The 19520-nt window shown below is 35.1% G+C and overlaps 1 protein-coding gene across 4 annotated transcripts in view; it reads right to left on the minus strand.

Annotated features, from left to right (window-relative positions):
- The window catches only part of LOC131678798 (short-chain dehydrogenase/reductase family 16C member 6), a 74891-nt gene that overhangs the window by 45162 nt on the left and 10209 nt on the right, over positions 1-19520 (minus strand). For 2 of the 4 annotated variants that reach the window (XM_058959118.1, XM_058959119.1), the window contains exon 2: positions 7294-8036. In XM_058959118.1, the coding sequence (XP_058815101.1) occupies positions 7294-7428 (135 nt within the window). In that variant the 5' untranslated portion in view covers positions 7429-8036. Of the gene's footprint in view, positions 1-7293; positions 8297-19520 lie in introns of those variants that run through there. The other 2 variants (XM_058959121.1, XM_058959117.1) reach the window with 2 other exon arrangements.

The raw sequence follows: 19520 nt of genomic DNA on the forward strand, positions 1-19520 counted from the left end.
ATAGTCATATATTACGTAAAAATCTGGGGTTTGACACGATTGAAAAACTTCTCTTTGAAAAACACATCTTTTAAACTAACAAATAATACTTACATTTCCGCCATTTACACATTCATTGGTTGGCAGACTTAGTTCAAACAAACAAAGTTCTAGTTAAAACAATCAAAATAAGGAGTTCAATTAAATATTTGACTGACGACATGTTACGTCATATCCTTATTTAAAAAACTGTATTTTTATCACATTACACTAGTTAACAAAATAAAAATCAAAATCTGCATTGTGAAGCAGGCCCAAGAAAAAAATCGAATCGAGACGATCCAATAAGTTCACCTAAAACCAAAAAATTCCATTCCACAAAAAAATTAATAACTCACAATTTCCATCCAATTTAAACTAATATAAGTTTATTGTCATTGGTTATTAGCAGGCTTTAATTTCCCATAAAAACTTAATTTTTAGGAATGCTTTATCTTGCCCAAAATATTGATCAAACGCTCATTTTTCTTTAAAAAATAATGACAAATTAAGAAAAAGTTCCAAAAACTCGTAAATAACGTAACGAAAGTGCATTCAACTGCCTTTAATTCAACATAATAATATTTCATACCTATGCACTGCAAGAAGATATTGGGATTTCACTGAACGTACTTTTTATTTTAAAGGTGAAATTCATTGTTTTACTGTAACTCAAAAACTGTTCTGCTGCTGTGGAGTTCACTGTTCTACTGCTGTGGAGTTCAGAAATGCTGTAAACTGGTGTAATCAAAATTTTTGCGCAGATTCCTCAAGAAAAATCAAAACAAAAAGACGGGTGATGGATGGGTAATGTCAGAGACATGACCGGAGTGAAGTAAAATACACTTGAGGCTGTTAATACGAATCCTATAATTGTTAATGTCTTCTAAAAGGTTGGAATAAAACCTGTTATTTTGTTATTTCTAATGAGAATTCCTAAACAATCGAAATCTAAAATATTGGAACATATGGATCCCCTGGTAACCCTGAAAAGAGCATTTAATGAGAGTGAAACAATTCATTTGGCAACAGCAAAAAATCTGATTTACGTGTACTGTAATTTTGGCATTCGCATTAGAAATACCGAAATAACTTATTTTAATAAACCAATCAAAATTAGTAAAAATTGTATCATTAACAGCCTAAAGTGTATGCTACTTCATTTCGGTTGTATCTCTAACATTACCTACCCATCTTTTTAATATAAAACAGCAAAAATGTTCTGAAAACCTAATAATTGCAAGACACATAATGCTACATTTTTGTGAAATTCAGACAGAAAACAAAATTACGTGCTTGTTCAACGAGCTTTCTGCCCCGTTGTTGAAGTTAATTATTCCCCCTTGCTGTGATGTTTACCCCCGTACAAGTGCGCTTTCCACTTCCCATTTTTCAAAGTGTAAATCGTAATGATTTTGAAACATTGCATATATTTTATGTTTTTGAATATTTTGCAAAACGTTATGATTGCTATTGAAGGGAAAAATGTTCGTTAAATGATATCATTAATTAAATTCTCCCAATTAAAGTTCTATAGCTGTGCTATGATCATGTTTCTTTAAGATGCGCGTGTACCCCAACTTTTCCTAAATAATAATATACTCAAACCTTAACCAACCTTCATAGAGTGGAATTTTCGCGATATTCACAAACAAAATAAATAAAATGCACATTGCGTCATTTAGCCGCACATAAAATAAGCCGGTCTTATCGTGGATGTACAAATCCTGTCATACATCAACCTGTTATACCGGTAATCTGGTCTACGGATCGTTATTTAACTGTGTTTATAGCATGATGATAAAAATGTAAAACTTTTTCCCAAGTTTGCCCCGAGGACCGAGTAAGTGTAGCGTAAAAATACTCTATAAACTCGTCAGTAAGCTTTACGAAGTAACTCGTATCGAATTATCAGCAGAAAAGCATATTATCAGCATCCAATGAGCCAACACCATTTCCTTTATACAACACAACAACCAGTGCTTATCAAATCGTGTACCGCACCCGAACTACCGCTTGCCAGAGGAAAACGAACCAAAGAGCACACGCCAGTGCAAACTTCAATGTATATGTACACCGCAGTGCACTCTGGAACGCGCGCCATGAGGAATTTATCTGAAAACGCACCTGACGCCACGAATAATAATTTAAACAGCAAGATAGCGCGGTTCTCTCGCACCGAGCCACTCCATCACCAATCCATTTATTGAGCTCCGAAAGAAAGAGCTTTCTGCTTTTTCTGTGGTGTCAGTGCATCATTGGAATTAAATTCTATCAGTGCCTAGCGGCAGTCATCAATTTAGTACATACAGGTGTGGCTAACATGGCACTGTGATATTCGTAAGTGAAATCTTACATGAGTGGTATTAGTGATGTCAGATTAAATCAACTTGCTTTCGTCATACCGTTCGTTCCGCTATGTGAACGCTATCACGTCGACCCGTTGTACTACTGGAGTGTTTACATATTTTTGGTTTCCAACGTTAGCAAACCGTGGGATCTACCACACCTATTTATACCACATTGGACCGTCATGGGATGTATGACCTACCACCGAAGAATGCGAGCTGACATGAAACGCAGCAGCTACTATGCCTGCACTTCAACGTTAGAACGTAAACTAATGATTTTTTCTTATGTTCCCTTTTTATACGTGTGTCGCAGTTCATTGGATGACAACGCGTGCAGCTTGGTCGAATTGTACCGACCAATCAGACAAATCAGATAATTACTGCTTTCATAAAATCCATAATTTTCGTTATTTTAAGTAATTGCCCATCCCACGGAATTGGATATAAAATTGTTGTACATATTTCCAATCTGATAGTGCAAAAATCTAATTGTTTCATTCAGTACCACGGCAGATATTCACATTTAAAAAACTCGGGTAAAATTCCGGCAGAAAATTTGAAGCGTGAACGCTTTATTGAAGCGTTAGATGTATTCTACATACTTCAATAAAATTATAGGGGAACCGTTTCTCCACATCTACAAATCGCCGGCAAGACATTGTATTCTTTCGAACATTCTGTGGAACGGTAAGCTTCGACTTGACGCTAAAACATTTCTATCCATGGATATAGCCTTGATATAAGTTTTGCCCTCCATCACGGTGGAATACGATTTGATGAGCAACTGCGTGTAAAATTTCTTGAGAAGCCTTGTAAATATGTAATCCAAAATACCATATTCGGTTAGCCCTTAAATACTTTGAATTCTTGAATATCCATCGTTGTAACCAGAGCAAATTGTAACTTGCAAATAAATAATAAAAATCAAATTTCAAATCAACAATTTGGCGATGCACTATAGTTTCTCTTGTAAGTACATATTATTATTTCAGGATTTTTGGTTTCTATCTTCCAAAATGTTTTTGTTGATATTTTTTCAAAATTTCATTCAGCTTTTAGTGATTATCTTATGTCATCCCAAGTGATACATTTATGCATTATTTTATTTACATTTTAACGACATTCAATTAGCTAGAGATTATTGGGTAGGAAAAGTTATGAAAATTAGAGCCATAGTACTCAAGTGAGAGTAAGGATGTGATGTAAACAGATCGGAAAACTAGAAGTGGCAGGGTCATTAGAATAGGCTTAATATCGTGCGGGCTTAATTTTTGTCTTCTGCTAATGAGGGTCGAGCTTAGGCTGCTTAACTACGAATCATCCGAGTTCACTAGCATGTGTCCTGGTATAGAGAGACAGGTCCATCTTTACCGTGCATTATTTTTTAAGCGTCTCCCGAAATGAAATCCTGATTTTTATATTCTATTAGGGTGGATGTACCAATAATCGCATACTTAAGGAAAAAAATCGATGAATAGACCTATGGGCAATGTTAATACACTAAACGAAAGCTTTCAATCCTTGATTCATAGAAAAAATATAAAGATGGTTTAATAACCAATTTATGTATTAAAGCAGCTTGTAACACTATAGGACCACATGTACCAATAGTGGTGAAATCGCAAATTTCGGTTCCTATTGTCGCAAATCGCACTGATTTTTTATGGGACTTGCAACTATAGGTACATTAGATCAATGATTCTATTATCCGGGGAAAATGATTCAATTATCCGGGCGTTTCGAAAAAAAAATCAAATTTAAACTAAAATGTCTGATTATAGTGCTAATTCGATCCTTGCAGTCAACATACCTTTTCTCCGGGGGTCTATGGTTAACCCCCACTCAAATTTTGGCCTACCTCGAAAATAGCTTATAGATGGGTTCTTCAGCGTAAAGTGGCCAAAAAAGCTAAAACTTGAAATCGACCTTCACGGATTGGAACTAGTTTTGAATAATTGTTCATCTAGAGCCAATATTGCTGGCAGTAACAACTGGATTCAAACCGCACTGCGCACTTACCATTCTTCCTTTAAATTCTTCTCATAGACTGGTTAGTTCGTCTGGTCTGTCTATGAAAGTACCATATTAATTAAAATACATGTGTTTTGACAGCTCACAGCTTTGCGATCACTCGCACTTTGAAAGTGCGGAGTCCAGGTCGGTGGGAAGTGCACAATATATAATATCTTAAATTATTGTGTCAATTTTTAACCACCCCTCGGTCCATGGGAACACTCCTAATTTTAATAAATTGTTTCAAAAAGTAGTTGTTTTTCGGATGATATCTCTGGTACTGTTTGTACTAGAATCTATCAGAGAGATGATTTTTAAAGGATTTGTTCAATGAATCTGAAAAAAAAGCTAGGTTTAACGGCAGTGTTGCCAAATATGTAACTTTTTAGTTTTAAACTAAAAGTACATTTTTATCGCAATACACATATCGGTTACTGCAGGCCTTTTTTACACATAAAATGTAATTATACTTGCTCGGGCGGTTTCTTGCACTCTCTTGAGATAATGATGAAATGGTTTTCAGGATCCTATTTGGATTCTAGTTTTCTTAGCATTCTGATGGAATCTATTTCAAAATTTCGATTGAATCCTTATCCGTATTTCTACGGTTTTTTCTCTGAATTTTGATGCAGGATTTTAGAGAAAAGCTTCTCAAAGATCTGGTGGAATCCTGCTAAAAATAGTATTCTGCTGAAGATTTTGCTTTATTCAAGATGCTGATAGAATCATCTTCCTATTTTCAATGAAATGCTCTGGGTTCCAGTGGACTTTGACACAATATTGCTCTTCTTCCTCTATTCCCTTCAGCAATTGATTCCTGCTCATAATTCCAATGGCATCTTTAACCCATTCGACAAGTAAGGCTAATAACTGGGACTAGTATCTTTAATTCGACTAACAGCTTTAAATATTATCAGTAGAACATAACATATTATAATTAATCTGATTTGGTTGCGCTAAAACAGTGCTGCCAGGGATAGTTTATATTAGTTGCGAAAATGAAATTTTGGAATATTTTCATAGCCTAATATGTGTAAATATTATAGAAAACTGATAGAACTTTCTAATTTAGACTGCTATTTCATGAAATTGGACTTGATCGGAAGGTGAATATTGAGCTGCTTCTAGCACTTCGAAAGAAGCACCTATTTTTATTAAACCAGGTTTCTCGTGTTTAATGACACCAACAGTTCTAAGAAAAAATAGTTTTGAAACCCTATATGCGGTAGAAAAAGTTGGTCGAGAAATGGTTAACAAGATTCTGATGAGACTCGGCAGTCACTGGAAGCGAGCTCAATTCATGGGTAGCTCATGCAAAAATGGATGTTAGGCTATGTAAAGACGGTGCCAGAAATACTTCTCGATGAGGCCGCCGGGAACCCATCATCTACTTAACCTTCTGTAATTGTTCGCTGGTGACAAACATGAGTTTGCGAAGCATACATGTGACTACACTACAATCCGGTACCACATTGGTCAACTAAATGATGCTACAAAGACAAGGATCTCTTTTTGGATGCACAATGCGCCCCCTTCTAATGAGAGTTAAAAGAAACGTTAGCTGTTATATGTGACATCACCATGTAAATTAACCTGGATACAAGAAACAGACGACCTCCAGTTTACTTAATTTTTTTTCTAGTATACGAGTAATCGAATTTACCTCGGAAAATCTTGTGTTGTATTACAGAAGACACACTTTAATGAAAAGTTTGTCTTAGAATTCTTGCACAAATAGCTATAAACAACTAATAAATATTGTTAACTCGTTACGAATATAAATAATAAATGAAAATACAAATCACACCTTGAAATTCTGAAAAATCTACTAGGGTCAGAATAGGTACATTTACATTTATAATAGGAAAATTTAACCTGACCATTTTATTTCCAATTTCTTCGCGAATAAAGCTTAAATTCATAAAATAACACAAAAAAAGTTTTATTCGATTATCCGGGTGATTCGATTATCCGGGGCGAGATTTTTTTGAAATTCCCAGATAATCGAACCCGATCTGTACTGCAACTATTGGTACACCTCAACTATAGGAGCACCCACCCGGACATTCTCTGTCCTTCTAGTTTGGTTCGCTCATATGCACTTCGCCAGCTAAATTGAACACCATTTCCTTCTCCATCGTATAAAGCTCATTGCTCCGTCATCAACATAAAAACACTTAAAGAACATCACGAATTTCAATAATTTCTCCTATTAACAGCCTTATTTCTTAAAGTGTGCAATCTGCAATATTACATACGCAAATAAAATACCATGCACCATGCTGACCTATAAGACTTTGGACTTTTTTTATGGAAACACCTTTTTGAACCATTTTTTTGCTATGTGAATCTATCAAGTTAATGATTATAAGGAAACTGACCTCACTACTTGCGGGGATAAACTAAAATTATTTCTATGGCACTGTAATATTAATCAAAATGAGAGTAACCTTAGGAAAACCATTTGTTGTAATCTACTTCTATTTAACGAAAACACAAACTAAATAAGCACATAAATAAATTGTAATATCGCTATTACTTCGACGCCAGCTGCGGTCTGAACGCGATGTTTTTTAAATAGTTCAGTTTTAAAAAATAAAGTTTCGGGATAAATCAGTTTCAATAACATAAATTTTAAGCAATTTATCGATTTAAATTGTGGGATAAATGTATCTTACCGTTTTGCTCCATATTTGCGGTAAGTATTTCAGAATGGTCAAGGCATAATTGGTGGAGCTGTGCATCCATAATAAATATTACGTCATTTCAGTATCTGCCCCAAAGAAATCGAATATGATATCGAGTTTGATATAGAATCACTACATACATTCAGTATACTTGACAATGTGATTTTTTCACATTATCAAGCCATCAACGCAATATTCCCTGTTAAAGTAAGTGTTCCACTAACCTGCAAGATATAGCCCAGCGACGTCAGAAGAAAAACGACAACATCAAGCACCGTGCGCTTGATCGATGCTTTCTTCCGCGATGGATTGATCTCCGATTTGTCGAACGAAAACGGTTTTCCATTGGTGGCCAACATTTTGACTCCAAATGCTCTGGTTTTCAGCACAATATTTCGGTATTATGATAGTAGATAGCACTTCTAGCACTTCTAGCTTTGTCTCGCGGCTAAACACGCGCACAAACACCTAAAACCCTACTCACAGTTGCTACATCAGATGTTACGTGGAGGCTAGTTTTCTTGATTGCGCTCTTTTCTTGTTCCGAACACGACGCCACCGATGGAAAACTAGTTTTCCTCCAGCCTAGCTTCGATCAGCGTTGAAATTTTCTGCAAGAGCACCACAAAACACTTAGACCCACACACCAACTGACGGCTGGGTATGACTCCAGCAGCGGCTAGCCTATGGCTTCTTGAAGTTTGCTTCGTTTACCTCACGGCACTGCAAAAACAGCCTGCAATCTGCTTCACCATCTATAAGCGCTTAGTATAGTTATGTTAATGTAACATTCGTTTCCACATTTCACTTTTATGCACTTTTCTCTCTTTCTTGCTTCAAGTACACAACTTATTACCTTCACTGTTAGAGACCGTGCCTGTAATTTATTATTCTGCCACGATGTTGCAATGAACTTTTTTCGTTTTTGAACTCTCTTTGTAGTAGCAGGGAAACAAGTGCTAACTTCCTGTTCACCAATGGATAAAAGCGATTTTTCCCACCTTAGTTGGCCAACACCAATTCGTGGTTATATTAATATTTGTCCACACCAACCGAGAACACCGGACCACGTGCGTTTGCGTCCGTGTCCAGGATTCGAATGAGCCTGATGAATCGCGCAGCCACGTCTAGAACATCACCGCACGGAGGCGCACGCGCGCATGAAACGCACAACACTCTTGTTCCAATCTTCAACTCAACAGCGAACAAAAAAAACAATCATTCCTTCACTTACATAGCGACGACTGGGGGAGCCTCACATGTCGCAAGTTTCACAGTATAAATTGCAGCCGCCACCACACTGCGTTGCTGGATCCCATCAGAGAGCGGTACAAATTGCGATGACTCCTTTACCCTCGGGACGGGGTCATCCTTGCAACCGATAGCTGAGAGTCCGCGGGTGGAAAATCGCACCTGATTGAATTTCACGTTAGACACCTAAACTCTAATCGTAAGCGACAACCAATAGCAATAATGGAATTTCTATATACATAGGCACATACTTCTATCTCACGAAGCGGTAATTTCTGTTGCTGCAATCAATCGCTCGCAGTGTTGGCATTGAGTTCTACATCATTGCAACAGTACAGAACAAACGTTGCACAAATCGTAGTGAGCGAGCGAGTGAATGAGTGAGCTGTTACGGTGTAGAACACAGACCCACGAGCCCGTAGGCTTGTTTAGGGTAGGTATGGAAATTGCGACCCGATTTTTATGCAAAGAAAATTGAATGTCTAATTCGTTTTCATAAGGTAATGATGGAACAGGAAAGTTGTATGCTCTTTGATACTTTAAATTTTATTTTTATTCCTTGTAATGAAATCAGATCACTCCTGTCGATTAGTTTCACATTACACGGAAAACAAATCTGTTCATAAATTCATAATCACGATTTCGTTAGGTGAATTGTTTACGAATATTGTGACCAGCTTCGAAAGCATGAATACGGATATGAATCAAGTTAGTGTCGGAGTCTGATGAGACGCAGTCGAAACGCAAATTCTATATCTAATTTAGCTAAAGATTTAGGGCTCTTCAATCGTAAAAGTGGTTCAATTTTTTCCTTAGTGGAGAAAAATTTAATTTGACCAAAAATGTTCTTCTTAGGGAGAAATATAACATGCAAAGCCGAACCAAGTTTCGATTTCACTAGTTCTCATCAGCTTAACAGAACTTTTTCTTGCGAAATATCACGCTTAATAAGGGGTTTACTCAAGAAGACAAATGGTGTCTCTGTTTTTTGTGCTGGCGTCAATCCGGTGCTGACGAATTTCGCGCCAACTCGAACCTAGGGTTCGTCGCGGTGCGGATGTGGGCGGTAAATGGATTGTCCGCACCGCAACCGGAATAAAATAATAAAACCGCACCGCTTACCGCAACCTCACTTTATTTATCGCACCGCACCGCGCGGTAATGCGGTAAATTTTTTATATATTTAAAAATAGTGTTGACAAATTGTACATTTGTGTAACCATATATAATAAAATGTTATTCTTATTCACACGAAATTTAACTTTAAGAGACTCCTCAGAATGTAATGTTTATGAAAAAAATCAACTTTTGAATTTTCTATTAATAAAATTCCGTACATTTTAAGGCAAACATTATACATTCAAAAACGTTCTACTGCAGTAATAGGAAAATTTTTATTTTAGCAACCCTTCAGTTAATTGAAAAATGTGGAATAAAAATGTAATAAGAAATAAGGTTACATATTTTTTCTTTAAATTTTCATATTTTCAATGTTTTTGACATGTGAAAATGAAATGGATGATTTTCGCATTTACGTAGTAAACCACCTATCATTCTTAAAGTAATTTCACAAAAAAATTAAAGTCGAAATACCAGTACTTCTATATAGTAGCGCATGTATTCCAATACAGTGAAATAAAAACATATTGTATTTCATTAATGAGAACGACGCCATATTTGACGAAAAAAAAATTGCATTACATCTAATCAGGAGTCCGGTCTCAACCGGCACAGAATTATTTAACATTAGAACTGCAAAAAATGTATGATTTGTAGCATACAGCAGAAATGATTTTTAAAAATAGAGGGTTTTGCGGACAAAATATCCCATAATTCTAGTTTTCGCATTCTTTAAGAAACAGATGTATTATCATTCAAAAACTAAGATTGCTCCCTTTAAAAATGAATGAAGTGTAATTTTCTAAAGGCTAGTTCGAAAGTTCTAGCATTTAATATATTTTCCTCTAATATTTTCCCAAAGAGCCAATGGCAAAAATTTCAATTGAAGTGAACGGGAGTCAAACTATGTGGTATTTGGCAACAAAAGCATCAAAAAAGCTACAAAATAGTCTTAACTTAAAAATATTAGGACTTAATTTGGTAGAAAAGTATAGTAAATTTGAATGGAAGTACGCGAAAAAAGTTATGTAGCATACTTTTTGGGAAAGAGTCCAATAAAATTGACTGCAGAAAAATTCCCATTGAATTTACACAGCAATCAAAGAAGATAGAAATACAATGTTGATGAACGAATGATAAAGTAGTTATCCTAATTTGGACCTCCTTATTTTGGACGCTTTCATACATTTGTATCCTATACTGCCAATTACTCCAAATTCGTTTGGTTTGATGTAGATAATTATATTCTTTGTGTTGTGCTTAAGTCCCAGCATAATTAGTTCATCTCTAATTCCTTTAAATTAGTCAAAATTCACAGTTGAAAAATTAATATCGAAAACGATTCATAATTCCACGATTTACAACAGAAATCGAGAGAAGTGATGCACTTTTAAATTTAATTTAAGAGCAAAAATTTATTGTTTTTAAATGATCTAATAATTTTGTCTCTATTTGGATCTTGCATTTTATGTATTTGAAATGGTTAGTTTGTGAAGTTATACTTAGAAGTATAAAATAACTAGTCCAAAATATGTCATACAAATAATAGCGTCAAAATATTTCGGACACAGCTAGATTTTCATTCATTACAGCAGTCTGTTTATCAATTTAGAATAATCAAAAATATCACTTCATCAATTATTTTTTTGCGGTGCGGTTGCGGTAAAACCGCGCGGTAAAAGCTCTTCCCCGCACCGCATCTGCGGGAAAAAGTGTCTCACCGCGCCGCAGATTTTGCGGTGCGGGTGCGGTAAATACCGCGCGGTTGCGGTAATTACAGCAACCGCGACGAACCCTACTCGAACCAATGTTGGCAGCACCCTCTCAGATTTTAATGAAACTTTCTGTACAAGAGAACTTTGTCACAAAAAGCCACTTTGCATAATTTGTTTTTCCAAAAATGATCTAGACCATCTTTTGAAAACAGCCATGCTTTTTTTACCAATTTTTTTCAAATGGCTATAGTCTAAAAATAACAAATCCTAGAAAAAAAATGTTGTAGGAGTGATTTTCACAAAATTAATCAAATTTTTGAATAAAAATATTTAAAAAATTCTTCATTGACTCCTACACTGAAAAAAATCGATTTTAAAAATTTAAAGTCGATTTACAAAAAAAAAACATTTTTGATTGGGATTTTGTTGCAAGATAGGTAATTAAATTCAAGTTGGGCACGGCACTTTCAAGGAAAAAAAGTTATTTGAAAAAAAAAACTTTTCCTTCTCCAAACTGAATTTTTTTTTCAGTGTATTTTTATCGAAAACTAAACCAATGAAAGCCATAATCATCTCAGAATTCATTTTCCCAGCTGCTAGTTGCCTGAGACATGCAAAAAATATCAGTAACGAATTTGATATATATTCATAACAAACTTGAATGAAGACTGGAAGACTGGAAGATTGGAAGATCGAAAGACTGGAAGATTGGAAGACTAAAAGACTAGAAGACTGGAAGACTTGAAGACTGCAGTTCATTTGTTCCTCTCAAAACTGATAAATTCTATAAAACAATTGACAAACTTTTCTAAAATTAATTTTATGTCTGATGGAGCAGCAGCACAATACAAAAAAAAACTTTCGAGCATGTGTAGATTCCAGTCAAAGTATGAATTAAGCGCAGAATGGCATTTTGTTGCAGCATCCCATGGAAAAGGACTCTGTGATGCTATTGGTGGCACTCTCAAGCGAATGGCAAAAAAACCAGTCTTGCTCGCGACTATGGAAATACCATAACAAGTCCCCGAGAGTTAGATTTTTCTCCGAGGCCCGGAGGGCCGAGTCTTATATACCAATCGACTCAGCTCGATGATTTGGGACAATGTCTGTGTGTGTCTGTGTGTGTATGTAACGGACAAACACTCATTCGTGTTTCTCAGCAATGGCTGAACCGATCTTTTCCAATTTTAAATGAAAGGCCTATCTGCCAGACAGAACGCTATTAATTTGTTTTTGATTCTGATGTTTAGTTTCCAAGATATGAATATTTGAAAGTGTAAAAATAGTGTTTTTTGCAGTTTTTTTTTTAAATTATCTGCCGAAATTGACGACATAGATAAACACTTTATATATATTTGGACAGCCCATACGAATACCTTTTGAACTAGCTATAGATTGTTGAAATCGAACTATTATCAAAAGAGATATTAATCATTAAATATGGACGAAAGATTTTTATCATTTTCCATAGCCACAAATAAGACCGAAAACAGGCAATCTATTTGAACGCCAAAACGGCTAATTTTAGGTCAATAGTATCTTTGAAGAATTTGAAGGATGTAATATGGCCTTTCTTTTGGTACTATTTTTTTGCTGAAGTTATAGCTTGTTGTTTGTGGATTACCCTTTGTCACCTATTTCTTGTTTAATATAGTAGTAAAGTATTTAAATTAGCCAAATATTATTTCGATAAAACGAATTTCGTATTTCCTTTTTCTACAATAGCTAGAAATAACCGCCGAACAATTCCAAGTTGTCTACATGGAACTTGATCACTTATCGATGCAAAAAAATTTCTTTGGGCGACTGTAAAGTTTCTAAGTTACAAACATCGGATCGATCTAAAACATATCTTGGAAAATGAAAAGCGAAATAAATAACTCCAAGCAATGGCGTAGCCAAGAGAAGGCTTCAGGTTTCAACCCCACCCCTTGCCACCCACCCAAAAAATCAATTGGATTGATGAGAATAATTCACTGATGCTGACTGACTTCATTCAATATTACAATAATAATTATCAAATCAGTACATTGATAACCTGTCGTTTTAAACATCATAAGGACCTTTGAAAAGATGTGGGAATGGGATCCTGACCTGTAACTGATCTATTGGTCTTGATCTAACAGTTGTCTAATCACATCGATATCACATACTTGCCTGAAAACATTCCAATAGACACTCATTTCAGAGTTCTGAAATCAATCATAATCTTCAGATCTCCTATCACATTGAGCTCACTTTTGAATGGATGTACTGTAATATAGATTGAGGTATTTTTTAATAGGAAGCGAAGTTAGAAACACAGAAACATGAAACATAGAACTGCTCACCGAAAAATTGCACAGCATTCAACATTTGCTGAACATGCCTTTATTTTGGGAATGCGTAGAGTTGAGACGAAAACGTAATATGATTAATAACAAGGATAACACTTTCCGAAAGTAGAGTAAAACTTTTGAAAAATGGCGTTTGCCGTACGTCTGTATCAAGTCCTGATCAATTTTGATGAGCTTTTCATTTTTGTTGTGTTACCAATTATATGAATAGGTAAAATAAATGTTCGCAAACAGTAATTTAAGGTCAAGATTACATCATTTTGCAACCGCCAATTCCGGAGGTTTAGTATCATCGATGAATTTTACAAACGTTAAACAGCACATTATCTGATAAAATAGCTTTGGCGTTATATTCTCTAAGAATTATTTATGGAGAATTTACTCTTCAAACAAATCTAGTTCGAGACTTAATGTCTTCAGTAAAATTTTAGGGAGTGCTATTACAAACCACTTTGGTGAAGACATGAAGGCTCCGTGTGCTCAGGGTATCAACATATTTTAGGCTATTTGTACCTTTAAAATAAATTATTATGATTTTACTGTTTATGATCTTCTATTATTTATAAACAATAAATTTTACATTTTATCCAAAGTTTGAGTTTGTGAAGCTCGCAATAAAAAGTTGTTTAAGATAAAAAAAAATAGATTAAGGAACATTTCGTAAATATTATTTTAAAACTCGATATACTCCCTACACGTAGTATTTATTCCTACAAACAAAGTTGTTTTAAATGATAGTCTCAACAAATTCGCTAAAGAAACGAAATGTTATTGAAATTTTTGAAAAATTTATTTTCCATAATTTTAAAACTTCAAATATGACGATTTCGGAATTATGCCATTTGGAGATTAAGTTTGATTTTCACCAAACCCCCACCAAACCGAATTTCTAGCAACGCCGCTGGCCCTAAGTAAGTAGAAACAAAGCCGTTCTACACTCGTCCACCAGAAACTTCTTCGAATACTGCCTATTTATTACAATACAGTGATGATCCCATTTGATTAGCCCCCGATTTTGTCAATCTCATATGAAAATATGTTTGATGGGCTCTAGCAGACGAACAAGGCTGAATTTGAGTAAACCCTTTCTTGAGCTTATTTTTCTTACCTTAAAGATGCAAATATGCAAAAATAAAAAAAATCATTTTTTTTTAATTTGCGCTAGAAGGCCCCTTTAAGAGAAAATTTATATTATATCATCAGAAATAGCTATCAGACTAGATCAAGGGAAAGGAAGAATATTTTAACAGCTTCAGTTTATTATAAAGAAGGAATGAAATATGTCCCGATTTAGTCAATGTCAGCCTAAAACACACCATAAGGCTGATAAAAACGGGTCTTTACCCGATCAGAATGGAATAACAAGATTAAAACAGCACACAATTTTTGTAACATAAATTAGGTCTCGTTAGTAGTTAAAATAACAGAAATTTATAACAAGTAACAATGCGAGATAAAGATTAGAAATATTTCTGTTATGTGTTTCTGATCGGGTACTGTATTTATTATTCACTGTGTCCCACATTAATAGGTACATCCCATTTTCTGAGGATATTTTCTTTCAGTTGCATCGAACTACAATAATTTTTTGGTAGTTTTCAAGGAGTTATTTTATCGACTTCTTCCAATATTTTGATGAATCTATTCCTATTCGTGCGATAGTTTATGTTAAAAGGGCTTCCTAAATTAATTGGCATACTTAAGGGCTTATATGTTGCGGATTGAGAAAATACAGAAACTTTCAGCTTTTTTTTCTACACAATATTACAAATGCTTATTAAACAACTTTCCCTATTAAGGTTGTAAAAATTGAAAAGTATTTGAGAATTATTAGTAGCTTTAGTAAACGGGGTAGTGATCGTCGCTCCACAACGCAGTTTTTTTCATAACTTGCGGTGAGCACGATTTCTCGAATTGCTGAACTGAAAATAATAATGGAATAAAAGTTAGTTTTTAGAATTCTTTACAGATTTAACCCGTCGAAAATCGCGCATATGGCTCGGAATGAGAGCCGCTGATGCCCTAAGGTGATTTCGTTAGATTTTCAGAGTAGCGTGCACCCAGTGCACTAACACAAGTGACGGAAGGTTATCGAAAAGTTTCGTGGAAACGAAAATTCCAGTGATGATGATTTTCTTTAACGGGTTTCGAGAGTTTTTTATTTGTTCTTTGGCATTAGAATGAGCGATAATAGTTCAAATCAAAGATACTACTGGGGAGAACTTTAGAAAAAGTCGAAATCGAAGTAAAGTTTAAACTATGCACGCATGCACTTCAGAGTTAGCGTGATGTCGAGAGCTACAATTTCAGTTTTTAGTTCTCTGCATGTCTTATTAAAAATATCGCGAAACATAAATTTCTAAATACTCTTAATAGATATAATATCAGAAGTGAGTGATAAGAGTTATAAGAAATGTCTCGTCACACTGTTAGGTGGATTAAAAACGTTTTTTGATTGAAAATAGCTCTTTTCCAATGCCGATAACTCTTAAACGGGCAAAAACGGGCAAACCACTTTGTAAACAAATTAAAGTGCAAACAAATTAAACAACAATGCTGGGAAAATCAGATCTCCCCAAGGCGGCCCTCTATGGAAATACTAGAGCTGAAGTTTGAATCATTCCGTCATTAAATGCAATTCATTACTCGCCGTTTGGTTGCACTTGCGCCATTGTTATGAAGTAGGCACAAGGGAATTGTCAGTTTCTGGTGTCGGGCGATCGCATTGAATTTTGAACAACTGTAACTTTTGACCCAAGCAAACAGAAGTTCGGATAATACTTAAAAAGCACACTTAAAAATTCACAAAAAGTTCTTAGCGAACTTTTAAGCTGCTCAAGCTTTAATAGAACTGCTTAACCCGCTATTAGAACATAAAACGTATTGCAAAATTACTTAAAACGAGAAGCTTGTGCAGCTCCTTTATATCAACTTTTGGTTTACAAATAATGTCCCATATCTAAGCTTAAAAGATAGAGAGTTGAAGTTTTCAAGTAAAATATTTGTAATGAGTTTCTCTACAACTTTGCTGAAATAAGTATTTGCCTATCTGAATCATTGAAGAAGAAAAAATCGTAACTCACTAACAGGGAGATTAATCATCAATCCGATAAGGCAGAAAGAAGGGGAGATCTACTCCAAGAAACTTTCTTGAAGACATCACATTGCTAAAGTCAACCGTTTTGACGCAATCTAAAAACCCCTTTTTTGCTCTTTGGGACCACTGTGCGATGGTTAGTAGCTAGTTTTTTATAAATTTACCGACAACCAACTACATTTTTCTAAACGGCAAAAAATATCATTTTAATTGTTTTAGTAATTTTTTCTGTCAAATAAATTCAATTCTTCCACAGGTTATTAGCTAAGGCCTCTAGCTCTTTCCATTGCACAGTGGTCCGAATCCAGAATTTAGGATGACAAAAACATTTGTGACTAAACTACTGGCTCTAGAGATTTCATGTCTTCGGAACAAATTATCTGTGTCAATTGAGGCATGTTTTGAGGTGGGTGACATTAGGGTGGTGCTTATTGTTTGTACGATCTGAAAATTATTTTCGAAATAAGAAGAAATAGAACAATGAAGTGTTCCGCAAAATTGTAGTACAACCTTTTTCAAGCAACTTTGCTGAGGACGTCATATTTGTAACTTTAATGGTTTTAATTTTACAGCTATTAAAATGTTGTGTGATAGGGTATCCCTAACAAAATCAGTTTTTTCGTTATAACTGTTTAAATAATTTTTTTCCGTCAATAGCGTCTTCACAAAACTTTTAGAGCTTATTAAGACGAATATTATTTATATAGACATATTTGAGATAGCTCATTTAGTTCAAAAGTTATGAGCATTTTTAACAAAAAAACACAACCTTTTCAAATATTGATATCTTAAAATGGAGCAAGTGAAATTGATCTCTTCTTTTTGCATTCGAAAGATCAAAATTCATAGTATGTTTTATGAAAAAATCTCAGAGGTCATTTTTGTTTAACTCATTTTATTTTAGTTTGAATATTGAGAATATTACTACTATTTGTAGCATTAAAAGTAAAACGGTCAGTGTAACCTAGCAACTATTTTTAAAATAAGACCGGATAGATAACCAAAATCTCAAATAAAACTGCCCGAGTGTGGCAAAGGGCCCACTGAGTTGTTGTTTCTAATGTAGTCGTGTATCAATCCATCTGAACAGCAGAGAACGTAGTGTGATGTTTGGCTAGCCATCCTAGTCACACATATTTTAATTTACAGTATCAACTTTGTTAGCTATTTTCGGAAAATTTATGAATAAGAGAAACGAAAGATGTTAAAATTGAAAAACAGATAGGTATTCTAAAGTTAATCATTCGTAAACTTAGAACGGAAAGCTGGAGCTAGGCAGGATCATATGGGCATGATCGAAAGGAAATGTTAAGAATCGGTGGTCGATGACGACGTTTTGAGAAGGAAACACCAAAGTGGCGTGTTGGAAAGACGACAAATGGTTAAAGAAAAGACCGAGCCTTCGAATTAATGTTCCATTACCCAGTGGAGGCAATTCCAATGATGGCAACGCGACAAGAAAAGTTTTTGCTGAATGGAGTTTGTGAGATCATGGGTTTGAATACAGATTTATTGGAACGATTAGGTATCATTCTCGCCGTCATCAATAGCGAAGCAAAAATAAACGCCCAAGTTTTTGCAGGCTATTTGGAAGCAACGAGAATAATTTACGATCACGAGTACGGTTGGTTCCTCTATCTCCAACCCTTCATAAACTTTTGGCACTTGGTTCGTCTATCGTCAAGCATGCTTTTCTTCCTGTTGGTAGCATATGTTCCATGTTGATGTCCGAATCTTTTTCAAAAACAAAAATATCAAAAAACCAGCACAATACTCTTGTTCAACATTAATTTTTACGTAAGCAAAAAACTCACTTGATGTTTTTTACGTTGATTAAATGTAATGTACTGAGGACGAAAGACAATTCGTTTCCGCATAACAACACGCGAAAACATAAATAACGTCGTAACTAATACAGCTGCTTCACGGCAACAGCCGAAATAATAGTCGTCAACGATGCTCTCTACCGTGCATCTAATTCACTCAACACGAGCTACCTCTGCAATAACATTGCAAAGATACTGCCCTATACTTATTGTACACCCGTACCTGTTTGACCCCATTCTACTCTATGTATTTCTATGGTTTTCTCGAATCTTGCGGATAGACTTATTCCTCGTTTCTAAAGCCTTTTCACTGAGGCATTAGAAACGAGGAACAAATCTATCGGCAAGTTTCGAGAAAACCATTCAAGAAAATTTAGCAGCGTTGCCAATATTGAAGATGTATTAAAAAAATTGCTGCTTACTTCGGACCCTTTGATCTTGTTGAAAAATAGGTCAAATAATGTTCCAGATTTCTAGATCTTCCGGATGCTACCCGGATCTTGATTACTCGTGACAAATTAACAGCATGCATGGACCTTTCGCCGCACTTAAGCAGGGTGCTGGGAAGGTTTTCCGATTCCCAAATGGATTCTACCAAGGCTGTGACTAAAATAATAATTCAGCACTCTTCGCCACATTATGACGTAGTTCTGGAAAGGTTTTTCGCGGCTCAGGCGGAACGAAATACATCGGAATCAACTCAACGGGCCCTTCGCCACACTCGAGAGGTTTTATTTGAGATGTTGTTTATCTATCTGATCTTATTTTAAAAATAGTTGCTAGGTTACACTGACCGTTTTACTTTTAATGCTACAAATAGTAGTAATATTCTCAATATTCAAACTAAAATAAAATGAGTTAAACAAAAATGACCTCTGAGATTTTTTCATAAAAGATACTATGAATTGCGATCTTTCGAATGCAAAAAGAAGAGATCAATGTCACTTGCTCCATTTTAAGATATCAACATTTGAAAAGGTTGTGTTTTTTTGCTAAAAATGCTCATAACTTTTGAACTAAATGAGCTATCTCAAATATGTCTATATAAATAATATTCGTCTTAATAAGCTCTAAAAGTTTTGTGAAGACGCTATTGACGGAAAAAAA

Source organism: Topomyia yanbarensis, chromosome 2 (genome assembly GCF_030247195.1).
Source record: "Topomyia yanbarensis strain Yona2022 chromosome 2, ASM3024719v1, whole genome shotgun sequence".
NCBI lineage: Eukaryota > Metazoa > Arthropoda > Insecta > Diptera > Culicidae > Topomyia > Topomyia yanbarensis.